A 24327-nucleotide genomic window follows, 5' to 3' on the forward strand; every position below is an offset into this window, starting at 1 on the left:
GAAGCTAAGCGAGTTGAGCGCGACCTTGGCCAAGTCGCAATCGATTGACGAAGACCAGCGGCGGCCGGCGTTATTTTTTTAGGGGATGATTCACAACATAATCGCATGTTCTCTGAATGACTGTTCTCGCCTTTTGGTGGTTTGTGGCTTCTGCTTGTGGCGACTAATCATACCTATCAACCTATCTGCATTTGAAGAATTGAAATATAATTTTTCGTCTTAGTGATATCTCATGTCTGCTTAATTTCCTGTTTACAAAAATCGGTGGTTTCAGTAAATCCTGTTTATCTAATTATCCTTTTTTTCTCCTCCTAGATATGACACCCCTACCCGACCGCGGACATCATCCTACAGCAGCAGGTCGAGCATAGCAGCGAGTCAGGTGACTTCGGTGCTGCAATCGCCTGGCACCCCTGGGTCTGTCACCCCCCGGGGCTCCAGTTCCCGTTCGCGCTCCGCCCGCTTCGCCGAGTACTACGACCAAACCCTCGATTATTCCGAAAGACACTTTCGGAGCTACGACGAGTACAGCCAGGGATCGGCGGCGTCTCACGACGACGTCTACGAGCACGAGTACGCCTTCGTCCACGACAGTCCCACGCACCTCGACCCTCTGCAGGGCATGGTGGACACCGTTGTCCCCTTCGCGCCGCCGGACATGAGGAACCTGCAGAAGGAGCGAGTGCACTTGCTCGAACAGTTGGAAGAATGCCCGAGTTCCGGAGACGAGTTGATAAGCCCCAAAAAACGACTGAAATTAGATTTACTAGACTCTGCTATGACTAGCGACGTGATCATAGAGGCCAACAGGGATCACAGGTATTTTATGTGTTTCATACAGCTGGGGCAATAAAAGAATATTCATGCGTCGTCAACACCTAAAGCGATAAAAACACTTACTTTTATATAACATATTGATGACACTTTACTATCGTTTGAGTAAGCAATTAATGCTATTGATTGAAAAGTTTCTATGGATAGGTTGTTTGGAGCAGAAGCTACGTCTCTTAGTTTTTATTACTTTGTCCACTTATTGTGGATGCACAGATTGATGACGCATGCGTAATCCATTGTCCCTAGTATATATTTGCCCTGTTTCATACTGTGTAATACATCATGACTTACTCATACTATAACCAGAAGGAGCACGGCTGATGATGATTGAATAGTGTGATAGCGCACCTACTTCGTGAATACAATGGTGACCACGATAAAGAAATGAAGTAAAATGCATTCTAAACAATTCAGCATTTCGATAATCACCCTAACAGAATCGTTACAATAGTCACTACACAAAAGTTATTCTTTTGAAATATTTTTGTGAGCAAACGGAAACTAGGGATATCTTCATCAAGTGACTGGAGATTTTTTTCACAATGAAATATTTGAAGGGTACTATGACAGAAGTTGTGATGCTCATTGGTTGTTAGAGCTCATTGTCTAGCTTGATCTCTTTGATAAGGCTCCATAGCCTTGACACCGACCCCTTCATATAGCTGGCAGCCTCTGGTTTCTCTTCCCCGCTTCTTGCGTGTCTCAGCCTTGCTATCGCTTCGCATTCACAGAGCATATGCAGTGAGGTTTCTTCTTCTTGTTGACAGAACCTGCAAAGGGGTTCCTTCTGTCAGACACATATTGCTCATGTTTCCTGAGCCAGCTATGCCCTGTTAATAGACCCACCACTTACAACCTCACGGTTGTGGTTTAGCAGGTCTTCCGTGAATCTGGGCGATGGTTTCTTTATGAATTCTTTCGCCTGCCTCATTTCTGGGAGCTTATTCCACCAATCTATCGATTCGGCTTGAATCCATGAATTTATGGATGTCTTTATACATGCTTTTGCTACCACAGAAGGGTTCTGGGCCGATCGTAGCCTTGGATGCGCCTTCACGGGCTAGAACTTCGACATTGCTCTTGTGACCCTCACGTCCGGGTTCCTAAGCTAGAGTGACCCTATTTTGGGTACTTAGCTCATTGAGTTCGCTCAGACAGCTTCCCACCAGTCTTGAGAAGACTTGAAATAGACTGATCGCCTTAATTACCGCCTGGCTGTCGGAGAAAATGGCAATGGTTCCACTTGTGACCTTCTGCCTGTTCATTTCCCCTTTACAGTGTTCGATGGCCGTTACTTCTGCCTGGAACACAGTTGTATTAAGTGGTAGATACATTATATTGGTATGTAACATCACAACCTTTCTACAATCTAATAAACCAATAATCAAATCATATGATGCTCTATAGAATATAATTGAAGAACTTTCACACTATACATCCAAGGTGAAGACATATCTTATTTTACGATACGATAGAGGACTAGAGAAGACACAAGATGAGATTAAGAAATAGTCAGTGCAAAAGTTCCAACAAATACATAGTTAAAAAGTTCGCTAGTAAACTAATATGGTCGATATCTCAAGAACCTAGTGACAAAACCATCTCCATTATAAAATATACTATGGCTTATTGGACAGAGCAATATCAAAATGCTTTCGATTTAATGAAACAAGAGATCACTTCAAATTGAATTAAGTGGATAAATTGTACTGTGTTAGCAATTGTAAAGAAGGTCAGTTTGGTTTCTGACTGAAGCTTATGGTTGTGATGAGACTTTAATATTTAATTATGTGGAACTGCATGAATTCTTCTTTGCCAAACTTTGAAAACACGAATTTGTTGATTGATTTATGTATTCTGAGTAACATTTTTCATTTTGTTGCTAGTTTTGAATCTTAAAAAGATATGGACGAAATCATTTGCTGATACATAAAGGGTAGGTTAGGTTAGGTCTGAAGTGAGTGGGTCTATTCGATCCTCCAACGCAACCCGCAAGGGTTTTTTGTGGCTCACACCTGTTCACACTCGGCCAAATAAACCCAGCTTCTTAACGAAGCCGACTAGTTTGTATGGTTAGTGGTCTATCAGGTCAGATGGTAAGAGTACGGCTCTGCCACACTCTAAGAACCTGATTCGGTCCCCAGCGGGACAGGCACAAAGTATATGGTCTGCTGTTTCATCATTTTCCAAACAGAGGCGACACACAATGTCTTCCGACAGTCCAAGTCTCTGCATATGATGATTCAAATGACGGTGACCTGTAAGAAGGCCTGTTGGACATCATAGTTCATCCCTACTGTGGTCCAACAACTATTTGGTATCAAGCTTCGAAGGGTGAATAAACGCCTTGTAGTGAGCCAATCCTGGAAGATTCTGCCAGAAGTCCATAAATCTTCTTGCCATCCAGGTGTTCAAAATTTGTTTGGCAAAGGCCAAAGCGGTGCCAATGACAGGTTCTGGTCCGATGAAGCTACTTGCACCACCCTCCTTTGCAAAGGAGTCAGCAGCTTCGTTAGCTTCCTAGCCAGTATGGCCAGGAATCCAGACCAGTGAATGACCATCTGTTAAGTCTTCCTATCGAGGAGAGTCTTTTTTGACAGTTTGCTACCAATTTAGACGTTGCTCGGCAGGAGCCAAGAGCTTTCAACGATGCTTGACTGTCCGAGACTATTTTTATTGACTTGTGTGTGAGGTTGGATTCATCCAATCCCTCCGCACACACTTCAATAGCGTAAATTTCCGCTTGAAATACAGTCGCATAAGTTCGTAGGCAGGTAGATATCTCTGTCCTGGGTCTGCGACTAAAAACACCTGCACCAGAACCGGAAGGCGTTTTTGGTTTATCTGTGAACCAACAACTATCTGCTCTTAATATTTCCTCTCTACTCGGGGACACATAAAGGGTAAATACAATCTTTTATTACCTGATCGATATTTATTGTTGGCGAATTATTTGTGCAGTTATCAAAGGTATTATCACAAGATAATACCCTTGATGAGGGCATCAGATATAATACAAATACTTTTGAAGAAGTTTGCAAATGCATCCAGAATTTCCTGCGGTTTGGTGTAAGTTTTAGTTTCATCCTTCATAAAACCGAGAATTTTCGAATTACCTCTTGTTCTGCATTTACTTCCAAAATGCACTCCATTAATTCTGCGTTCAATTTCGTCAAGGACGTTTTCATAAGCATTGTTTATTCGTTCTTTTACTTCTCAACGCGATAAATTGCTGCTGATAGAAGGATGTTTTTTCAGATTTTTTGGGCCTCTTCTTTCTTATGAATGTTTTTAATTATATTTGGTGTGAACCAGGGCGAGTATCTTTGATACAATAATGATTGAATATTGTAATATCGAACTTTAATTCGTAAATTCGACAATAGGAAAGTGATGGAGGTGAGACGATTGTCGGACGTCAGTTTGAAGCACCACTCGCGGAGACCCTCAATCGACTCTGGGAAGCACTTGCGACACGACGTGGGATACCTGCCACATACGGTTTGCAAGAGAAGAAAGACAGCCGGCAGCGATAGCGGATCCAAAATGCACCACTACGACCACTCGGGATCGGAAAGCGTAGGAGGTTCCAGACCAGGGACGCCTCTGTGTGACGAGAGGCCGGAAAATTTCCAGCCCAGCGAACCGCGGAGGGTGCCCCGGGAAAGGGAAGGGCCGCTCACACTGCCGCTGCCGAGATTTGCCGCGCAAATTATGAATAGAGGTTAGTGAACATATGATCTACTCACATAAGTCCAATTATCATTGCTCTCTTTGTATATAAGGAATTCTTTCACAGCCAGTAATAGTTCATGAAAGTTTTTTTGACCTTCACCTTCACTTTTTCATATAATTTTATAAAAACTAACTGTCCATTCAAACGCTATTGAAATCTTCTTTAATTCACAATGACATTCAGGTACGTTTTAGAATTCAAAAATAATATAGTTGAGTGAGTGATTGTCTAATAATGAAAAGCAAATACGAGGTATGTTCGAAAAATAAGGTGATTTTTTTTATGTTTGAACACCCGTCTCGAACATATAATGTTTGAGTTTCAGATGTTTAGCATGTTTAATTTGTTGGTGAGAGGCATAAAAGTTCAATTTTTTGCTATCAAAAAAATAGATCAAAAATTTTGCATAAAATTTTGTGTAAAAATGGAATTAAGTGCTCAAAAACTCTTGTGATGTTGGCAGTGGCATACGGTGATTGTACTCTGACTCAGAAAGATGTTTACAAGCTTTTCACAGAAGATATGAATCACATCATCAACAGCACATCAACAACCAATGAAAATGTTGGGAAAGTGAAGAAAATCGGTATGGAGAATCGTCGAATCACTATTGGAAAAATTGTTGGCTGTCGTGCAATTTTTTTGGAAATCTTAGGCAGGACCGTGTGGCAGCGAAGTTCGTTCAAAAATTGCTGAATTTTGACCAAAAAATCCGTCGCATGAGCATCGCTCAGGAATTGTTGAATAACGTAAAGGCGATTCAGTTTTGCTGAAAAAGGTCATAACTGGTGACGAATCATGGGTATATGGTTATGACATAGAAACCAAAGTCCAATCGTCCCAATGTAAGATCTCAAAAAAGGCAAGACCAAAAAAAGCACGCCAAGTTCGATCAAATAAATTTTAAGGTTTTGCTCCCTGGTTTCTTGGATTTATGTGGCATAGTACACCAAGAGTTCCTGCCACATGGTCGTACGGTCAATAAGGAGTATTTTCTTTAAGTTATGAGCCGCTTGCGAGATGCAATACGAAGTGAACGTCAGGTATTGCTGAAAAACAGTGCATGGCTTTTCCATCACGATAATCCACCTGCTCACTCGTCATTGCTTGTACGTAATCTTTTTGCCAAAAACAGCTCTGTATTCATGCCTCAGCCACCGTATTCACCAGATTTGACCCTCTGAGATTTTTTCGGTTCCCAAAATTTAAGACGAAAGGACGGCGTTTTGCGATGATTGATGAGGTAAAAACCTAATCGATGAGAGAGCTGAAGGACATACCAAAAAGTGCATATCAGAACTGATTCGAAGATTGAAAAAAACGCTGAGGGGGGGACAAAATAGAAAATTCACCTAATTTTTTTTAACAGACCTCGTAAAATATACAGGACAATTCAGGATTATAGGTACTGACCACTATCACGTTAACATCCCTTCATCATGGAGTTGCAGGATATATTTGTATGAATCCATTTCCCTATATTAGAGTTCATGTACATGCAAACAAATTCTCAAAAATATAATTTAGTATTTGGAATCAAATCATTTGAATATTCAACTGAAATTGATCTTTTGAGATAACATTGATATAAATTCATCGTGCTTTTAGAATATATTGAGAAACTGCAAAACTTATTGACATTGGGTATACTTTACAAAATTTCAAATCAAGTACCGCGGGCATATCGTAGAAAATGTATATATTTTTTATTAATTAATTCTGAATTACAGCATCTTGCTTCTGTATACGGCACAGCAAAAATATTTATTTTGTTACTATTGAAAACTTTTCAGAATAAGTTCATAAAACACATTTTTCATCTAGACAATTGTGAACACACTGAAACTTCGGGAATGTTTTTTTGTATAAGTGTAAAATCGTCATTCACAAATTTTTGGAATTATCCGCTGAAAATAAATGACTGACAGAAGAAATCTGTACCTGGCTCCCGGACTATAAGTTTTCTTGATCGGAGCCTCGTGGAACTAATTGCAATCTTATCTATCTGCAATTCAATTACTGAGTAATATTTACAAACTCTCTTCATTATCTCTGCATATTTTTGTTTACCAGTTGGAATTATTTTAATAAAATTATATTTGAGTTCCATGATAACAAATCCTAATTCATTCTATTTCGTCTTATTTTCAACTAATATATTGTGAGCTGCGCGTGTTGAATTTTACATATCCCAGGATCTTCACATTTCTTTATAAGGGGCTATTCTTATTCAAGTCTAACCTTGGAGATTTCACAAATAGTATGCCGTTAAATTATGGCAAAGTTGTCTATTTTAGAAAATAATTGAATGATGCTAAAAAATCAACTATAGCTTCTCTGGTGCCTGAGATTTATGGAAAAAACAGAAAATTTCAAAATTAAATATTTGTAATACATACTCTCAAAAAAAATCAGGAAGAGTTTAGTGTAATTATAGTATATGAACATTACTGAACAAAAAATCGACACAAAAAATACAGGTCCGAATTTGAAAGTTCATGGTGCTACAAGTTGGATGACATTCTGTATAAAAATTCTATCAACATGTATAGCAAATTGAAACTTTTCGTGACAGTTCAATCAGGTTTTCAATATCTCGACTAACACAGAAGATATAGCCAATAATAGAATTTGGAATTTTCTCATTATTTTCCTGAATCAAAACAGCCAGAGTCGATTTTTTGGTATCATTCAATAGTATCCGAAAATAGGCACAATTAAATTTACTGTCTCTCATACAATTGACGAGATTCTTATTCTTAGAGATGAATTTGAATAGCCCTGTATTAGAAATCATAATTCCCTAATAATTTAGATTATTCCACTGTGATGCACAGCAGGGTTCAAAGCGTCTCAAGTATTCATGATATTACTCTGGTCCCTGTCAAGTATCTACCTGTCGGTTTTGTCTATCAGGTTATCAATTCTATATATTGAACACTGATATTTTCAGGAATATATCGAGTTGGTTTTATTTAGATTTCTAAACACTGCAGGGTAGATGTATATTATCTCCCAAAAAGCTATATTGTTGAATTTTGTTATGGGTACTTGAATCTATTGACCATTGGTAGATAGCTCAAAAAAAAACTTCGACTCTATTCAAGGACCAACAATAAACTCAAATATTTGTTCAAAAATTCCAGGTAGTGTTTCAGTAGCAGGTATCAAAGGACAAAAGGACAACGTACTCTCGAGCCCCCCTCCCGCAGTTACAAGCCCTAGAATATCTAATCCGAGACCTACTACTCCTGTCCACGTCCCCCCACCCGCATCCCCTCCTCCGCGACCTCCCAGCTTGAGCTCCAACTCGAGCGACAGTGATGTCACCCCACCTAGTCCATCTCTAGAGGAACGCATCAAGTCTCTGGACGAAAAATACGAGAAATGGTCCGGATCCAGGGCGCTGAGCGCAGCTGGAGGAGACGCCTTGGCTCTGCTCGACGCCAACCTTGAGAAGTTCAGGCAGCGTCACAAAATCCTTGATCTAGACCTGAAGGAGGTACAACCTTCGGAAATCGTCAAATCTGTCATGGCGAAACGATCCGTTTTCGATGAAGACCTGAAGAGGTTGGAGAATGTCGGGGAGAAATATGAACCCAAGGATTTTTCGTTATTTCCGAGGAGTACAATCACGGTACAGACTCCAGTACCTACGACACCTCTTCCGGCGCTGAAGCTAGCACCAGTTACTCCGGTACCTAAAACACCCACGATGCTGTCACCAAGATCATCTGGTAAGTAATTGTTTGAATTCATTGGGTGTACAGGCTCCTTTGTAAATGAACCAAGTAAAAAAATTCATGAGCCATTGATTGAAATTTATGAAGTACTGAAACCTCTGGATTAGATGAACTGTTATCTGAAGGCTTTTAACCGTTGAGTTTGAGAAGGGAAAACTTTCTATGAAGGAATTTGAAATAGAGATGTATATTCAAATCATTGAAATGTAAAATCAGCTTGGATTTAGAGCAATGCATTTCATTGAAACTGCAGCTTATACTTTTTCTAATCATAATTACAGTATAAATTCTAATAATGGCTTCAAATTTTAAAAATATTTTCAAAAAATTAATTGCATTTGGGGATATAGTAATATACTGGGCCAAAATAATTCGGTGATGTCTAATCCGTATGCAACAGTAAATTAACTGATTGGTCCTTTTAAAACATATTTGATTGCCATGGTTCCTTGAATTTTATTTCGTTTTCAGCATTGAAGTTGTAGGTACTTATTTTTTTACTGCGATTTTTTACAGGAGCTAATATTCCAGCCGCGAAAGGGCTTCAGTACCCTTTTCCAACGCATCCCCCGCTTCTGATGTCACCAGTTCCGTCACACCCGCAAACTCCGCCGATGGCAACTACTTCTACCACGGCCTTGGTAATAACAACAACTAGTACAACTTCTTCTAGCACCGCCACAACAACACGAGGCACCAGCCATGGTGAAAATAGACTGAAACCGTGTCCGGGTGTGCCCAGTGATAACAGAACATCTAGCAAAATGAACGTAAATAAAAGTACTGTAGTGTCTTCTTTACCGCCGGTAAAAATTTGTGAAAAGACTAATGTTAACATTCCGAATCCCAACGAAGGAGGTTCGGCATCGGATAAACATAAGTCTGTGCGGGAAATGAAAGCGAGCGAGAAATCTATTGATAAAATTGCTTGTCGAAGGGATTCGAACAGCAATTCTCCTCGCGCCGACATCAAAACTAGAAGAAACAGCGATACCAGTGCTCGAAGGATAGACGAGAGTGAATCGAGCAATAGTCACAAAGAACGAGCTCAAAGCGAAGAGAGAAAGAGGGAACGTTTCGAAAAAATTAAACTCGAAAACGAAAAACTGGAAAAGGAAAAGTTCGAGAGGGAGCGAATTGAACGAGATCGACTAGAGAATGAGAAACAGGAAAAAATGCGCCTGGAAAAAGAAAGGTTGGAAAAGGAGAGATTGGAGCGAGAAAGTGAATTGGAAAAGCAAAGGTTAGAAAAAGAGAGGTTGGAAAAAGAAAGGTTGGAACAACAGGAGAAGGAACTGGCAGAGAAGGAAAAGATGAGGCTGGAGAGGGAACAACTTGAAAGAGAACGCCTGGAAAGAGAAAAAGCCCAAAAAGATCGGGAGCGACTGGAGAAGGAGAAACAAGAACAAATCGAGAGGGACCGATTAGAACGGGAAAGAATGAACAAAGAAAAAAGGGAAAGAGAGGAAAAAGAAAGGCGGGAACAGGAGCAGAGAGAACGAGAGAAGTTAGAAAAAGAGAAGAGAGATCGAGAACAGAAGGAACGAGAAGAAACTCTTAAAAGAGACCAGTTAGAGAGAGAGAGAAAAGACCGTGAAGAACAAGAACAGAGAGTTAGAGAAGAACTAGAGAAAAAAGAACGGGAGCAAAACGAAAAGCGAGAGGAAACGATCGAAAGAGAAAAACTGGAAAAGGAGAAACAAGAAAGAGAGAGGAAACAAGATGATGAACATTCTCGGCATAGAAATGACAATCATGACAGAAGAAGAGATGAGTCTAAACACCGAGAAAATCACAGGGAAAATAACTTTTACGAAAATAAAAACACTAAAGATTCTGCAAGAGAGGAGAAATCTAGCAAAGACAATAACCAAATCAGTATGAAAGAGTCTCATGATCCAAGAACTAGCCACGATAAAAATAAACTCCATCTAGAAAAAGACGTTGAAAGGAGGAAAGAAAACGTCAAAGAAAACCGGGATAATAACTTACATGACAAACAGAAAGGGTTTAACGAAAGCATGCGCGGTCTCGTGGAAAGTCGGCACATGTCCATTGAATTGGAAAAGAACAAAATTGTTGAAAAACCAGATCCCACTAAAAGAAAAGAGAGGAATAACAGTTTACCTGCCAATATTGGTTCCAAGCGCAGGTTAAGCTCGCACGAAAATTCAGAAAGTTTGTTGGAAAGTAAAAAAATCAAGTTGTCACATGATCATAAGAAACTATCAGAACGACGGGATTCAAAGGACAGCTGCAGATCAGAAGAAAGATCAAAAAGTAGAAACAAAAACAACATCAGCAAATCACACGATAAGTATAATAATTCAAGAGACTGCGATGAGAAACGGAGAGAAAAAGAGGAACGGCACAAAAAACACAAGCTAGAGAAACTGAAATCTAAAAATAAAAGTAGAGAAAAAGATTCTAATCATGATTCTACAATTACTCCTAAGAGTCCGCTGACGGACAAAGAATTTTTAAATAGGCTGGATCTACGAAGCATTGAAGAATTCGACAAACAACAGAAGGAATATAAAGAAAAACGTAAAGAGAGTCTTCCTGAGGAGCAAGACAAAAGTCGAAAAGACAAGATTTCTTCTTCGGAGAAAATGCCCAATTCTGAGAAGATAATGAAGTGTCGTACAGATGAGTCGATTTCAAAAATTGTCGAGGAAAGAAAAAAGCGAGATAGAATCCGGAAATTAACCAATAGCTCGGACACAGACTCAGACGAACCAAAGAAACATTCCATATTCGATATCGTTGATGATGAACCTGCTTATATTTCTATGTATGATAAGGTGAAAGCAAGAAGTTGTAAAAACATGGCCAAACTAGAAGAAGAGAAACGACAGGAAAAGCTGAAAGCCAAATTCAACCAATTGAAACAAAGCAGGGCAAAACGGGAAGAGAAGAAAAGATCAACTTCTTGGGATGAAGATTCAGACTCTGAGAATCCTTCAGAAATGAAACAGAAGAGGTGTCCAAAGATGCTTATTGATAGTTCAGATGATGAAAGTCGAGAGAGGAAATCTAGAAAGAAAAAAGACATTTATTCAGATTCCGATTGTTCAACAATCCTGAAACATATTAAACAAGAACCCTTGATACTAGTGATGATGATAGTAAGAACAAAAGTTTAACTATTAAAGCGTTTAAATCTCGAATAACAAGTGATACTTCTGAAGATGAGTACAATAAAAAGAAAATACAAGATCAAGTTAAAATCGAATTATTTTCAGACGCTGGGAATTCTGAAATACAGGGATTCTCGGAAAGTGATGAAAAACCGCAGCCATCTAAAGTTAAGGATGAGATAGAGCGTATGGTAAAGAAGGAAAGACGCAACAGCAAACATCAAGAAACATTACCAGAAGTTGACATTCACGCTTTCAGTGATATAAGCATGTCGGAAATGAAAACTGAAAAATTCAGTAGTGTTCACTCTTTCGTTGACAATACTTCTGATGAAGACAATCATGAAATCGCCAAGAAAGAACGATCAGAAAGAAAAGAGAAAAAACACAAGAAAAAACAAAAGAAACAAAAACATTCTTCGAACCCGAAGAAACCAGCAAACTTGATAGTATTTCTGATTCAGTTCAATCCGAAGCTCTGGAGAAAAGCAAACACGAAAAAAAGAAGGAGCACAGCAAAAAAGAAAAACGGCGAGATAAAACCAGAGAAGGTCGGGAAAAGTCAAAAAAGGCAAAGAAAAACAAACTTGAAAACAAATCCGAAGGAAAGAGAGATGGGAAAATGGAAAATATATTTGGTTCATTATCTGAAGATTCTGAATCTGGAGTTAAAGATATTGGGCAGGAACAGAAATCAAATGTATCTGTTGAAGAAGACGTTCACCGCCAAACAACCCATAACAGCGAGCCAGAGAAAGATCTTGAAAGCAAAATCAAAGAGAAAGAAGACCGAGAAAGAGAACGCGAGGAACACCATAAAAAGAAAAAAGAAAAGAAACGTCGTGAAAAAGAACGTCGTCTTCAAGAAGCTGCTGTGTCTGCAGCAGTCACTCAGATCCAAGCTAGCAATGAAAATAGCATGGACTTTGCTGATATGGGGAAACAACTTGAGGCAAATATGATGCAAGATGAAAGCCTTGATGGAGTGGAGAATGATCCCAAAGACATTGGAAACTCCAATTTCGAGAAAACAGATTCTTTTAGATTTACCGAATCTGCTGATCTACCTGAAATCAAAAGAGAAAAGGAAGACAGAAAAGAAGGAAAGGAGAAGAAGAAGAAAAGAAAAAAGAGCAAAGATGAAAAAAGCAAACACCATCACCATCACCACCACCACCATCATCACCATGATAAAAATAAATCCAAAACTCCTGAAATTAAAATAGAAATTCCTCCAACTGAAGAAATCAAATTGGAAATAGAGGAGCCTGTAGTAAAAACACCAACTCTACCACAGAATCCAAGTTTACCAACAATCCTGGATGAAAATATTCCCAATAATGATAAAAACCTTACTCCAGAATTTTTGATGTCTCCTATAAACCCTATTATCAGTCCACTCCCGAAAACACCTACAACATCAAAAGATAAAAAGCGTGAGAAATTCTTACCTGGATTCGGTACTGAAATCGACGAAAAAATTCACGAATCTGCTGTGAAGTCAATTTCCGATTTTGAAACGACTCCTAAAAAAGAAGAACCTATCAATGAAGACGATCATCAGCCTGAAAAACAATCTCCATTGCCTGAAGAGAAACCTAGAGTTGTTATATCTCAAGAAGAAACAGAAGATGCAGTCGCTGCTTTATTGGGAGAGAGTTTTGGTGTTGGCAAGCAAGAATCATTTTATGATGACGACAGCAGCGTCAATGATCCACCCCCTATAGTAGAGGAAAGTAATGTCCAAGATGACGAAGAAATGCGACAAGCAGTGCAAAGTCTTAGTGCCACTGATTTGGATGTGAAACCAGACACTCCCCAAAGTGAACATGAATTGCAAATTGACACTGACACTGAGGAACAAGAAGACACCCCAGTCAAGTTCGATCCACCAGTCAAGACTCCTGAGCCAACAGAAGTTGAGAGGCTTCCAAAAACTCTTGAAGTTGTCCCTTACTTTCATAAAAATATGGATTCGAACACTCCAAAAGTGTCTCCTCCTAAAGATAATTTGAACATTGGCAGCCCACCTTCACTTACCCCTATAAGGCAACAGATGGTAATTCTAGCAGAGTTTAAGAAGAACCTGGATGAGAAAAACCTTCCTCCAGTGCTACCAGAACAGCCACAAAGAACCGTTATTGCCCAGTCTTGGGCAGTTGACAAAAATCAAGACATCAGTTCTACGAAGCCACCCCAGGCATCAGTAATCAAAATTGAGAGCAAAGCAATGCCTGTTCCTCCTCTTGTTGAACCACAACACTCGAAAACTATTACACCACCACCAAACAGGCAATTTACCAGTCCAACGCATTTGAAAATCACAGAACCGCAATATCCTCCTTTGAAAGCCTTATCAAAAACAGATTTGTCAAGTATTTCACCAACTGCAAACCAATCCAGCAAAGTACAACCTATACAAGTTTCTCAGTCTCCTGTAAAATCTCCGAGTTTACCACAATTGCATAATCTACCAGCTCGTTCTCCAGTGCAAATGAATAAGCCGCCGATATCTGTTAGTGACCCCGGACTGCCGTCACCGAAATTATCATCGGGAGTGATTCATAATAGACTTCCTATAACACCTGTTATGGCATCCAAACCACAACAACCTACCACCGTTATTCTACAACCGTCAAAAGTAGCTCTTCCACTAGAACCACCAAAATTGGTTTCAACATCTGATCACAGGTCTCAAGATCGGCCAAGGATGATATTTCAGACATCTACAATTCAACCTCCACAGTTTGGCAGTTTTTCAACAAATCAACCAAGGATGATGCTTCAAGGAAATATTAGGCATCTTCCACCACAGGGCCTATTAGTACCTACAAGACAGGTTCCAACTTCGCACAATTTTGGCTATTTGGCCAACATTCCCCATTCTTCTTTCAATCTGACCCCAATATCCAAAGAAAAACAAGAGAATGTGTTAGATAAGAGCCACATTGACTCTAAATTGCAACAACCTTTTCCTCCAACTTCAAGCCTACCCAACACCCAAATTACCGCAATGCCTCCTAAAGTGGTAGTTCCATCAAACATTCAACAGAATCCATCATTATTGCAGCCTCTAACAATTCCTAAAGAACTCAGTTGTTTGCCTTGTCCACCAGCAATGGGAAGTCCTAAGCTGATAACAAGTTCTCCGAGTCCAAAACCATTTATGCCAATGTGCTCTAGTCCAAAATTACAAACTAATCCAAATGTTTCAAGTTCCAAAACACTTCTTGCTATTTCGAATCCAATCACAATTCAAACTCCACTTCTCAGTCCTAAACCTACCATGAGCTCGTCAATTTCTTCGTCAATAGAAACTCTTGCTCAAACAAGTATTATCCAATCTATTTCAAAACCAGATATTAGTTCCAACGTCTCCGTTCTCAATTTTTCTGAACCAAACAAGCTCAACGTGATTACTGAATTGAGGAGATCAACTCCAAGTCCTGTTATTGTTTCTATGCCAGGACAGACTTCAAAAAATGTTGCTGCTGTATCAAAACCTAACGAAGTTATCGCTTCTGATACACAGACCAACATAAAGTTGGAGGATCCACCTGTCAAACTGGCTATTGAAAAAGTCACAGATGAACTAAACTCATATCTGGAAAAAGCTTCGCCGGAAATAAAAGAAGCAAGTCTACCAAAACCTGACATCAAGCTGGAATCTGAAGTGAAATCTGAAGTGAAACTCGATATGAAATCTGAAGAGAATAACCAAGATGTTAAACTAGATATCAAACCAGATCTAGAAGATTTTCAAAAGGAACAATTCGTTGAAACTATGCAAGATATCAAGCAAGAGGATGCTGAACAATCATCTCAAGTGGAGAAAGAAACAGTTGCTGTTAAAGAAATTGATAAGTTTGATGAGGAAAAAACAGAAACGGAGAGCGTTATTTCCAACATTAGTAAAGAAAGATCTGCTAGTGCTGATATTCTAGCAAAAGATGACCCGCTCGATACAAAAGAAGATAGTGACTACTGGTCTGCAAAAGAGGTTAACATTGACTCTGTTATCAAAACCCTTTGTTCTGGTGACGAACTTTCAGATCACAGCAGTGAGAATGGAAAAGATTATTGGTTTGAAGACAATAAACCTACTGAAATTATAAAACCTGAAACAATTGTAAATGACACTGCTTTTGATAAGAAAGAACAACCATTGATTGTATCGGAGAGTAATAAGTCTATGCAATATGATACTCATGCATCAGAGGAGAGTAAGATTGATTCGGACATGGAAAATAATACAATAGTTCTTCCAGTGGAAATTAAAAGTGTTGAATCTGCGGGTAGTAAGAAAGATGAATCTATAGAAAGTAAAAATAATGAATCCACAGAAATGAAAACTGATACATCAACAGAAAGTAAAAGTGATGAAAGCATGAATGATGCATCTGTCGAAGGAAAGGTTGACGAATCTGAAGTTCAAGGTGAAACTATGGAAGTAGAGGAATTGAAAGAAACCATTACAGTCCGTGGTAATAATCGCGGACGTGGAGGAAGAGCTAGGGGGAGAGGAAAGGCTCGTGGAAACATTGTAGATAACGGAGGTATACAAACTCGTCGTGCAAAACTCACCAAAGAGCTTGCAGCCATCACATCTCCGACTAAAAGGGGCAGAGGTGGAAGAACTCGCAATGAACGTAAAGTAACCAAATCAGAGTCCGAATCGACACCAACGGATGTCTATGAGTTCCGCGATGAATCTGATGAAGTTAACAAAGAACAACGGCCGCGGTTAATTTTGACAATAAAATCGCCGGCTGTGTCTAGTTCTAACAACTCGCAAACGACGGCAATCATCAAGGAAATTACAAAAGATGGTGCAAAAGAAATATCTAAGGAAATTACCAAAGAAATTCTTTCAAGTCCTGTGAAACCGATAGAAACGAAGGAAGAATTCACCAGTCCCACTACTGCAAATACACGAAAGTCGCGGCGTCTACAAGAAAAAGATACTTTTAGAAACGCAGTAGATGACACCATAGAAGAAGTAGTTAAAAACAACATTCAAACACGTGCCTCGAATCAAAGAAGGTCCACACGGCAAGTTACTCCAAAATCGGCGCCTGTTCAACTAGAAGTACCCAGAAAATCACCTAGGGGACGAAAAGGGCGAAGGGGTTCTGAAGCTACCGAAATCTCATCTTCGGAAGAAACACCAAAAGAGGAAATCAAATCGGCTTCTCCGGTTAAAGAAATTGAGAAACCAAAAGAGGCTGAAAAACCTGCAGAACCCATCGTAGAAGCTGTAAAGCCTGATGTATTACATGAACAACCTAAAGAAAAACCTCTTGAAGGTCTCAAGACGGTGGTTCTTCGACGCCTCAAAGGTGAGGCTGAGAATAACAATCCAGATGAGCCCACTAATCTTATTGATCCTGTGACAGGAGAATTGATCCCAATGAGAGAAAGTGAAGAGGGCAAATATGTTCCTTTGCCTGGAAGCAGGGATCCTAAAAAACCAGAGAGTGATGCTAAAGATAACTCCCCTCTACCTCTTGCACAACCCAAATTGAAAGAGCTGGTCAAACCTCAAGCTAGTGTAATAGCACAGCCTCAACAGGTTGCTGTGGTCCAGCCGATGAAACATCATAGTTTCAAAGCTCATGTACTATCGTCGCAGGCTGCACATGCAGTGGTTAGTCAGCAACCAGCACCTATTCAGGCGAACCCTGTCCTTTCACTACCTGTACCACCTGCCAGTGTGAGTTCAAAGAATACACCTCAGATCAAATCAGTAGCTTCTGTGGTAGTTTCAAAGACCAATGCTTCAGTCTCTGTAGCAAAGACCGTCACTCCTATGATAATTAGCAAAACCGTTACTCCAATAGTGACCTCAAAACCGCTAACGCCAGTCATCATAACAAAACCAGTTACTCCAATCAGTCAGCACCTCAGTGTCAATACAAGTTTGGGAATTAGCTCCATTACCTCAACCAACTTGTCACCTAGACCTATTGTGCCCTTATCTGGATCGTCAAAGGTAATTCCTACGCTGGTTAAACCTCCTGTTTTATCGCCAGTGATGCTGAGTAATCAACAGAAAATGTTGCAAGTCAGCAAACAACAACAGATGAGCAAATGTCACGTGGTATCGCCGATGGTTAACCAAGGTCAGATAGTCAACACTCAACTGGCACACGTGAAGCATCAGTCAGTCATGAAGCAACAGCAGCAGCAGCAGTTGCAGCAAGTCATAATGGGGAAAGGGCCCATGGTCAAGCCTTTACACCAGCAGCAGATCCTCAGCGGGGCGGTCCCGAGCCCACCTCTAAGCAAACCTCAATCGATGCTCACGAACCAATCCAGGATCATTCAAGGACCTCTACCTGCAGGTTCGAAGGGGGTGATGGAGCCGCCAAAAGTGGAAGTCACCATGTCTAACGTCATTCTGGGACAAAGGCCAAAACTGTCTCCTCAGGGTCCTCAACAAAGGCTGGTTGGTCAAACGGGACTTCCTGTTCCTGGCTATGAAGCTAATTTGGTAAGCAATTTTTTTCGATTATTGTAAGTGTGACTCAACTAACAAATTTTAATTAATAACATGCAGCATGGAGAGCGGAGTTTACTCAATCGTAGTCGAAGTCCACCGCCAGCTCATCAAAATTCTCCATCACCGAAGGTGAAATATTTGTATATTTTTCAATGTTTTGGTGTTGCATGTATCATTATCAATTTTCTTTTTTGGAAAAATGTGTATGTCACTAGAAGATATGTCATGTATATGTATATGTTTACGTGAACTTGGATTGTACTTTATTTTCAAGTTTAGTCTTTTTGTTCTCAATTGACTTTCTTTTTAGAATAATTCACAAAATCATAGGTTAGTAGCTAACTACAATTATCATATACCGTCAGACATATCTTGCTATATGGAAGAAATTTAACTGATGGGGGTGCTAGATTCTGTTGATAAATGATTGTAACAAAAAGTGAACAGCTGATGTCAGATTGAAAAAAGTTTGGAAGGTTAGTCTGTACCTCTTCTAGTTGTACAGTCATACCCACTGCACCATGATCACATTGTTTTTACAATAAAATAGTTCCAAGTGATTAACGAAAGCAATTGGAGGGAACTGCTTGTTAATCATAGTTTAGAAACATTCATTAGTTTTATATACATGGAGGATAACCAATATTTTGCTATTACTTATGAACTGTAGTTTATTTGAATTTTTTTTCTATTGCTATAATATCAATATGTAACAACATCCAATTCATATTTTCTTTCAGGGAGAGACGATTGCCCATTTTCCACCCGGGCCTTTACGACCACCAGAAATCAACCCAGCACACTATATGCATCCTTCCCATGTCATACAGTATCAACAATATCTTCGTCAACAACAGTTGCATCTCACAAGGTAAGGATATTTCTAGATCTCTTCATGTTTACTTTCAAAAATTAATGTTAGAAAAAACCAGGCTTCGTATAACATTTTCCATCTATAAAACTAGTATGTTTTTGATCTACTACTGCCCATTTTTCCATACCAGAATTATCAAAAGACAGTAATATGCAATTAAAATAGGTTAGAGGTGCTCGTTCTAACAGCTCTTATTTTTTGTCAGATCTGGAGGAGTCGAGAAAGTTGGAGATGGTCAAGAAGGAGAAGAAGCACCAGTTACTTCACCACCGTTGGAATTGAGAAGACCTGGGTCGGTTGGGCTAGCATTGACGGGGCGAGGTGCTGCTGTTCCTCATAGTTTGCATTCTCCTCACGACAGAGCTACAGGTAAGCTTTCAATGAAAAGTTTTATAGAATAATACATTAAAATATTCACTTCATCCATTATCGTACTTTCTTGTTTCAACTTACTAATTTGATATTTAGGTTTTTACAATTTTTCAATTAACTCTTGAAACGTTTTTGTCTTTCAATGTGAAAGCGTATCAGTTATACTGGTATAGGTTGGCTGGTTTGATATTTTAGGAGAGTGACATGCTTACCAATGTACTTCTCTTGCTTTTAATATTTAATTTCTAATAATCAATAAACAACTCAGTGTCTTCTAAATCAAGTTTCAAGATTTCCAGATTACTCAACTGCAGATCCTATTTTTACACACATATTATTGTTTATCTTCATTGTTTAACACATTGAAGGACAGTGTCTGCATATGCAGTGACATTACTTTTCACCGTTTTCCGCGAGAAAATCAGCGTTTTGGAATATGGGAGTTTACTGACTTCTTCAGAGGTTGTTTGTCCTCTTCTGATATAGATTGTTCAGTACCAAGAATTAGAGAACAGAGCTCTTGCTCTTGATATGATGTTACAGGGAGGACAGTTGGGGTTGGATACTTTGGAAAGGAGATCCATTACTGTAGAGCCCCGCATTACCATGACAAGTTTTTTCACGACGAGGGGGCGTCCAGTTTCGTGAAGGTTGCGTTAATCCTTTTGGCATCTTAGTATGAGACGTTCATTCAGAAGGACTATTACCTCCACGGATGACACCTTACTAGGCATGCCTCCAGTATTGTTTTCAATATACATATTAAAATAATGTTCTAATACAATTTTAACCCATTTATCTTTTGTTATAGATTCACCCCAAGTGGGTCAGGTATACAACGTCCACTCTACTCGACTCCAACACTACCACCCTACCCGATACCACTATGAACAAACAGAGCCTCCACCAGCTCACCGTCCAATGACCAGTCATGGTTCCCTGGCTGCCCTGGGCAGCGACCGCGGACTTGCACACATCACACCCCTGGGCACTCCTGATAGGCCGCTCAGCGGTCATTCAGCAGTGACTGCCCACATGGGTGGGCTTGCAACACCGGACAGGCCGATTTCTAGTCACGTTGAGAGGCCGATATCTGCTCACGGAATGATGGGCGCCGGCTTGGGAGCCGCAGGGAACCTTATGGGGGCTGTGGCGAGACACATCGGTGCAGACGCTCCTACGAGTCAGAGAGGATTGCAAGCTGCCACACCCCCTCATGCTAGTCAAGTTCCACCCCAGGCAGAGAGTTTGTTTATGCTCCTGAAGGTGAGATATTACTTGTAATTTGATAACGTAATTAATAAAAAAAACGAGGTTATTTTAAGTACTAAATAGTTCAGACGTAAAAAGTCACTTCCCTTCTTAACTTTTGATGGCATAATTTTTAGTACTTTTTGATAAAAAAAGACAATAGTGTTGCATCACTTATCATCGAGAGGGTTCTACCAGTTTTTTTCAAATGAATAGGGGGTATTGTAATGCCTCATTTGATAGCTTTTCAGTTTTACTTTTACCTATTGTTCTAAACATGAGCTCTGGAATAGATTGTGGTGCTGTCATGTATACTTTAGATATCATAAATTGCTGCAAAAAATTTGGCGTTATGTGATCTAGCAGTCCATCCTATGGGAACATGTTGGCCTGTCTACTGGTTTGGATGATTTCCGTCTAGCAACTTTCGAACCAGCCATTCGTAATTAGGAGGTTTCTCAACTTGCTGAAACATAACATCAGTTGAAAACTCATTTTGGTTTGTCAATTATTCAAATCAGTAAATATAGGCAGACAGGGTCCTTTAGAATGCCCACTAGATTACCTGATACGACAACTCTAGATATTTTTGAGGTGATAAGTGAAATCTGAAGTAGAATATTGAAAAGGGTTTTTCATGATAATCTTATTCAATTAGGTGAACTGAATGACTATAACTAGGAATTGAAGTACACAAAATTCTATTTATATTTTGAAAATATATTCTGTGAAATACCAAAGAAATTGGGCCACCCAATTTTTTAACATTGAGCTATCTTTATAGTCAAATCATTTTGAGATGATGGGTTTTCAATCTCATATATTTTTTTCAGCAATACCCATGTATGTGGCAAGGCCTTTTAGCCCTTAAAAACGACCAAGCAGCTGTCCAGATGTACTTTGTTTCTGGAAATGACAATGTCGCAAAATGCAGTTTGCCCAAAAACACTGATGGGTCAACACCACCCCTAAGAATATTCCAAAGAATGAGGCTAGAACCTCCACAAGTTGAAGGTGTAGCCAGGAAGATGCAGGTAAGAATTTGTTGATTTTTCCTACAAGAATATAAATGGTTAAGACTGATTTCAGAAATATATATATAAGGAAGAAACAATATCGATATTTGATTTTTTTTTTCTAGATGGAAAACGAACATTGCATGCTGCTGGCTTTACCATGTGGACATGATCATATGGATGTACTTAAACAGTCTACTAATCTAACCAATGGCTTTATAACATATTTACAGCAGAAGCAAGCAGCGGGTATCGTAAATGTTGCTGCTCCTGGTACAACTCAGCCTGTGAGTATTGAATTCATTTTTTGATCATTTTACCGCATCCAATTTCTAGTTTCGTAATGTATTATTACAAATATAACAAAAAATAAGAAAACTGAATATTCGTTTCATAAGTAGTTCTAAAATAAATACATTTTTTAATGAGTAATGGAACTAGAATATAGAGTTGATAAAATCAAAGCTCTGCAACTTTTCGTTTAAAGCTATTGTTTTGAAAGTATACATATGTAATAATATGCATCTCCTAAAAATACACACTTTCTCTATTTCTACAAAGCTTCGTATAAATTTTCCATTGTTCTAAACAGTGCTGAAAGATTTATAAAAGTCACATGGTGCCAGGTCAGGAGAATAAGGCAGATATCTGATAGCCCATATCACATAAGGGTTTTAAGAATACATGTATTTCTCTATGCTGGCTACTCTGTGCATTTGTCTTTACATATCATATATGTGGATGATGTTATATTATCCATTTTCGAGTTTGATTAGTTTTTTCATTGTGTTCATCTTCCATTTGGTTTTCTTAATATTTGATTGAAATAATGTTGTGAACAATGATACTAATGTCAAATACACAGAGTATCTAATTAAAAAAAAAAATACACATGCGATACCGTTTATCCTCATGAAAATTTGTTTGATAATTGATTTTTTGCAGCGTCATGCACTTTTGGCACAAAAGTATAATTATATCTACAGGAACAATACTTTTTTCATTTTAGAACCAAACCTCAATAATTAAAACAGATAGAAAAAGATTTCTGATTATTTATGAAACAACAGATCATACTTGAACAGACACTATATATCTCACTGATTTTGTAGTTTAATTCACAAACTGAGATGTTTGATATACTAATGATGCATTTTTATTTCCAGCCTGCTTATGTGGTTCACATTTTTCCATCTTGTGACTTCGTTAACGAGAACCTACGAAGAATCGCTCCTAGTCTTCTAGAAAGGGTAGCAGATATTGCTCACCTTCTCATAGTCATAACAACAGTGTGATCATTTGCTTATATTCGATTATCGGACTTGAAAGCATTGAGAATATTCACTGTATCTCTTCTGTTTTTCTCATTATCATCATCTACTTGTGACAACAATAACCCGATTTGACTAGTATTTCGAAGCATGAATGTTAGTCTAACTCTCGCCAGTTAATTTGGATATAACCTCAAAATATGGTAAAATTCGTCCCTTGGGGGATTTACTTAAATATTTAAAAAGTTTCTCTGTGATTTCTTGACAAAAACGTTATTACTATTATTAAAATAAAATTTAAAAAGCTAAAAATAACTTACTACCTATTTAAGAGATCTCATATTGAACTAGTTATAAAAAGAAATGATGAATATGTCTTTATTTAGAAGATCTTTATTTTCATAAATATCTTGTGAATTATTTCATTAACTTATAGGACATCCTTGCAATATTTGCAAAGATGTCTTATGAGTGCCACTGGTATTTAATTTAGTGTTTTTTTCAAAACTATGAGGTTAAGTTGCCAGAGTTTATTTTTTATATTATATTGATACCTGTTATTTATTTATTATGTTATGGCAAGAATTTGAACACTTTTGTCTGAGATAAATTTGTTTGAATTATTTTCACTTATTTTGACTACGATTCTACACTCTCCATCTTGGGATTGCAGGCGTGAGTTTTTATTTAGTTTTTTGTTAATATACTTTTTAGTTTATCAGGTGGGGAGTGTGAAAACGTCTGATACAAAATAGCAACCTAATCTTGTAGTTTTCAAAGGCTTTAAAGTTGTAAATATTTAAATTTAATGTTACCCCATTTGTAGTTTGAAATATGGCTATTATAAATACTGAAAGCAGACATAATATATAAATATGTAGCATACAGAAAGAAATCAATCATTTTTTAAATTACAATGTAATATATATGTGAATATATAGTTTAGTTTGATAATTTCAGCTCGTTTTGAATTATCGTCAAGATGTTCTGTACAGTATATTTTAGGTGTAAGTATGATTTTGTCTACGTTACAAAGAATAATATAGGGAACATTGTGATGTCTATATACTACTGTAAATTTTGTAAATATATAAAAATACTGTGTATTGTGACTATACATTATTATAACTATTACGATTAATAATATATCTTTTTTGTTTTACCCCTTCACTACTTACCTTTACATGTTCCTACAGAAAAAAAAAACCATTTAGGTATAAATTTTTTGGTACTGAACAGTTACAAATTTATATGTCGAGAGTAAAATTACAAATCTCTTTATGCTTCATTTATTCCTAAAAAAAAATCATAAATACACTGCAGGAAAAGCTAGAGGTTTTGAATAATAGAGAAATACCATTGCAAAAAGAGTACATTCCGGTTTTTGTTGGAAAACGTGAAGTAATAATTTTAATTTTGTTACAGATGTTTCTTTACTGACGCAATTGGAGTATATGCTGAAGTGCAAGTACCAAGTTTTTGTCTATATTTATTTCATGTATCTGGTGGACTTTTTACTGGCAGCAGCTTGTGCTTGTAAACGGTTCATTTCAAATCAAGCAGTAGCGTATTCGTTTTGGTTTTGAGA

General features: G+C 38.3%; 1 protein-coding gene across 1 annotated transcript in view; it reads left to right on the forward strand.

The window, feature by feature from the left end:
- The window catches only part of LOC111507172 (spen family transcriptional repressor split ends), a 217348-nt gene extending 193465 nt beyond the window's left edge, over positions 1 to 23883 (forward strand). Inside the window, 13 exon segments of the mRNA XM_074183112.1 lie at positions 316 to 819; positions 4221 to 4558; positions 7717 to 8307; positions 8830 to 11418; positions 11421 to 11870; positions 11873 to 17946; positions 18013 to 18084; positions 18696 to 18826; positions 19035 to 19198; positions 20013 to 20467; positions 21286 to 21486; positions 21594 to 21755; positions 22635 to 23883. Coding sequence (XP_074039213.1) covers positions 316 to 819; positions 4221 to 4558; positions 7717 to 8307; positions 8830 to 11418; positions 11421 to 11870; positions 11873 to 17946; positions 18013 to 18084; positions 18696 to 18826; positions 19035 to 19198; positions 20013 to 20467; positions 21286 to 21486; positions 21594 to 21755; positions 22635 to 22763 — 11860 coding nt within the window. The 3' untranslated portion in view covers positions 22764 to 23883.
- Positions 23884 to 24327: the final 444 nt, after the last annotated feature.

Source organism: Leptinotarsa decemlineata, unplaced genomic scaffold, assembly GCF_025532065.1.
Source record: "Leptinotarsa decemlineata unplaced genomic scaffold, Ldec_3_MD MMD2_P_RNA_scaffold_2, whole genome shotgun sequence".
NCBI lineage: Eukaryota > Metazoa > Arthropoda > Insecta > Coleoptera > Chrysomelidae > Leptinotarsa > Leptinotarsa decemlineata.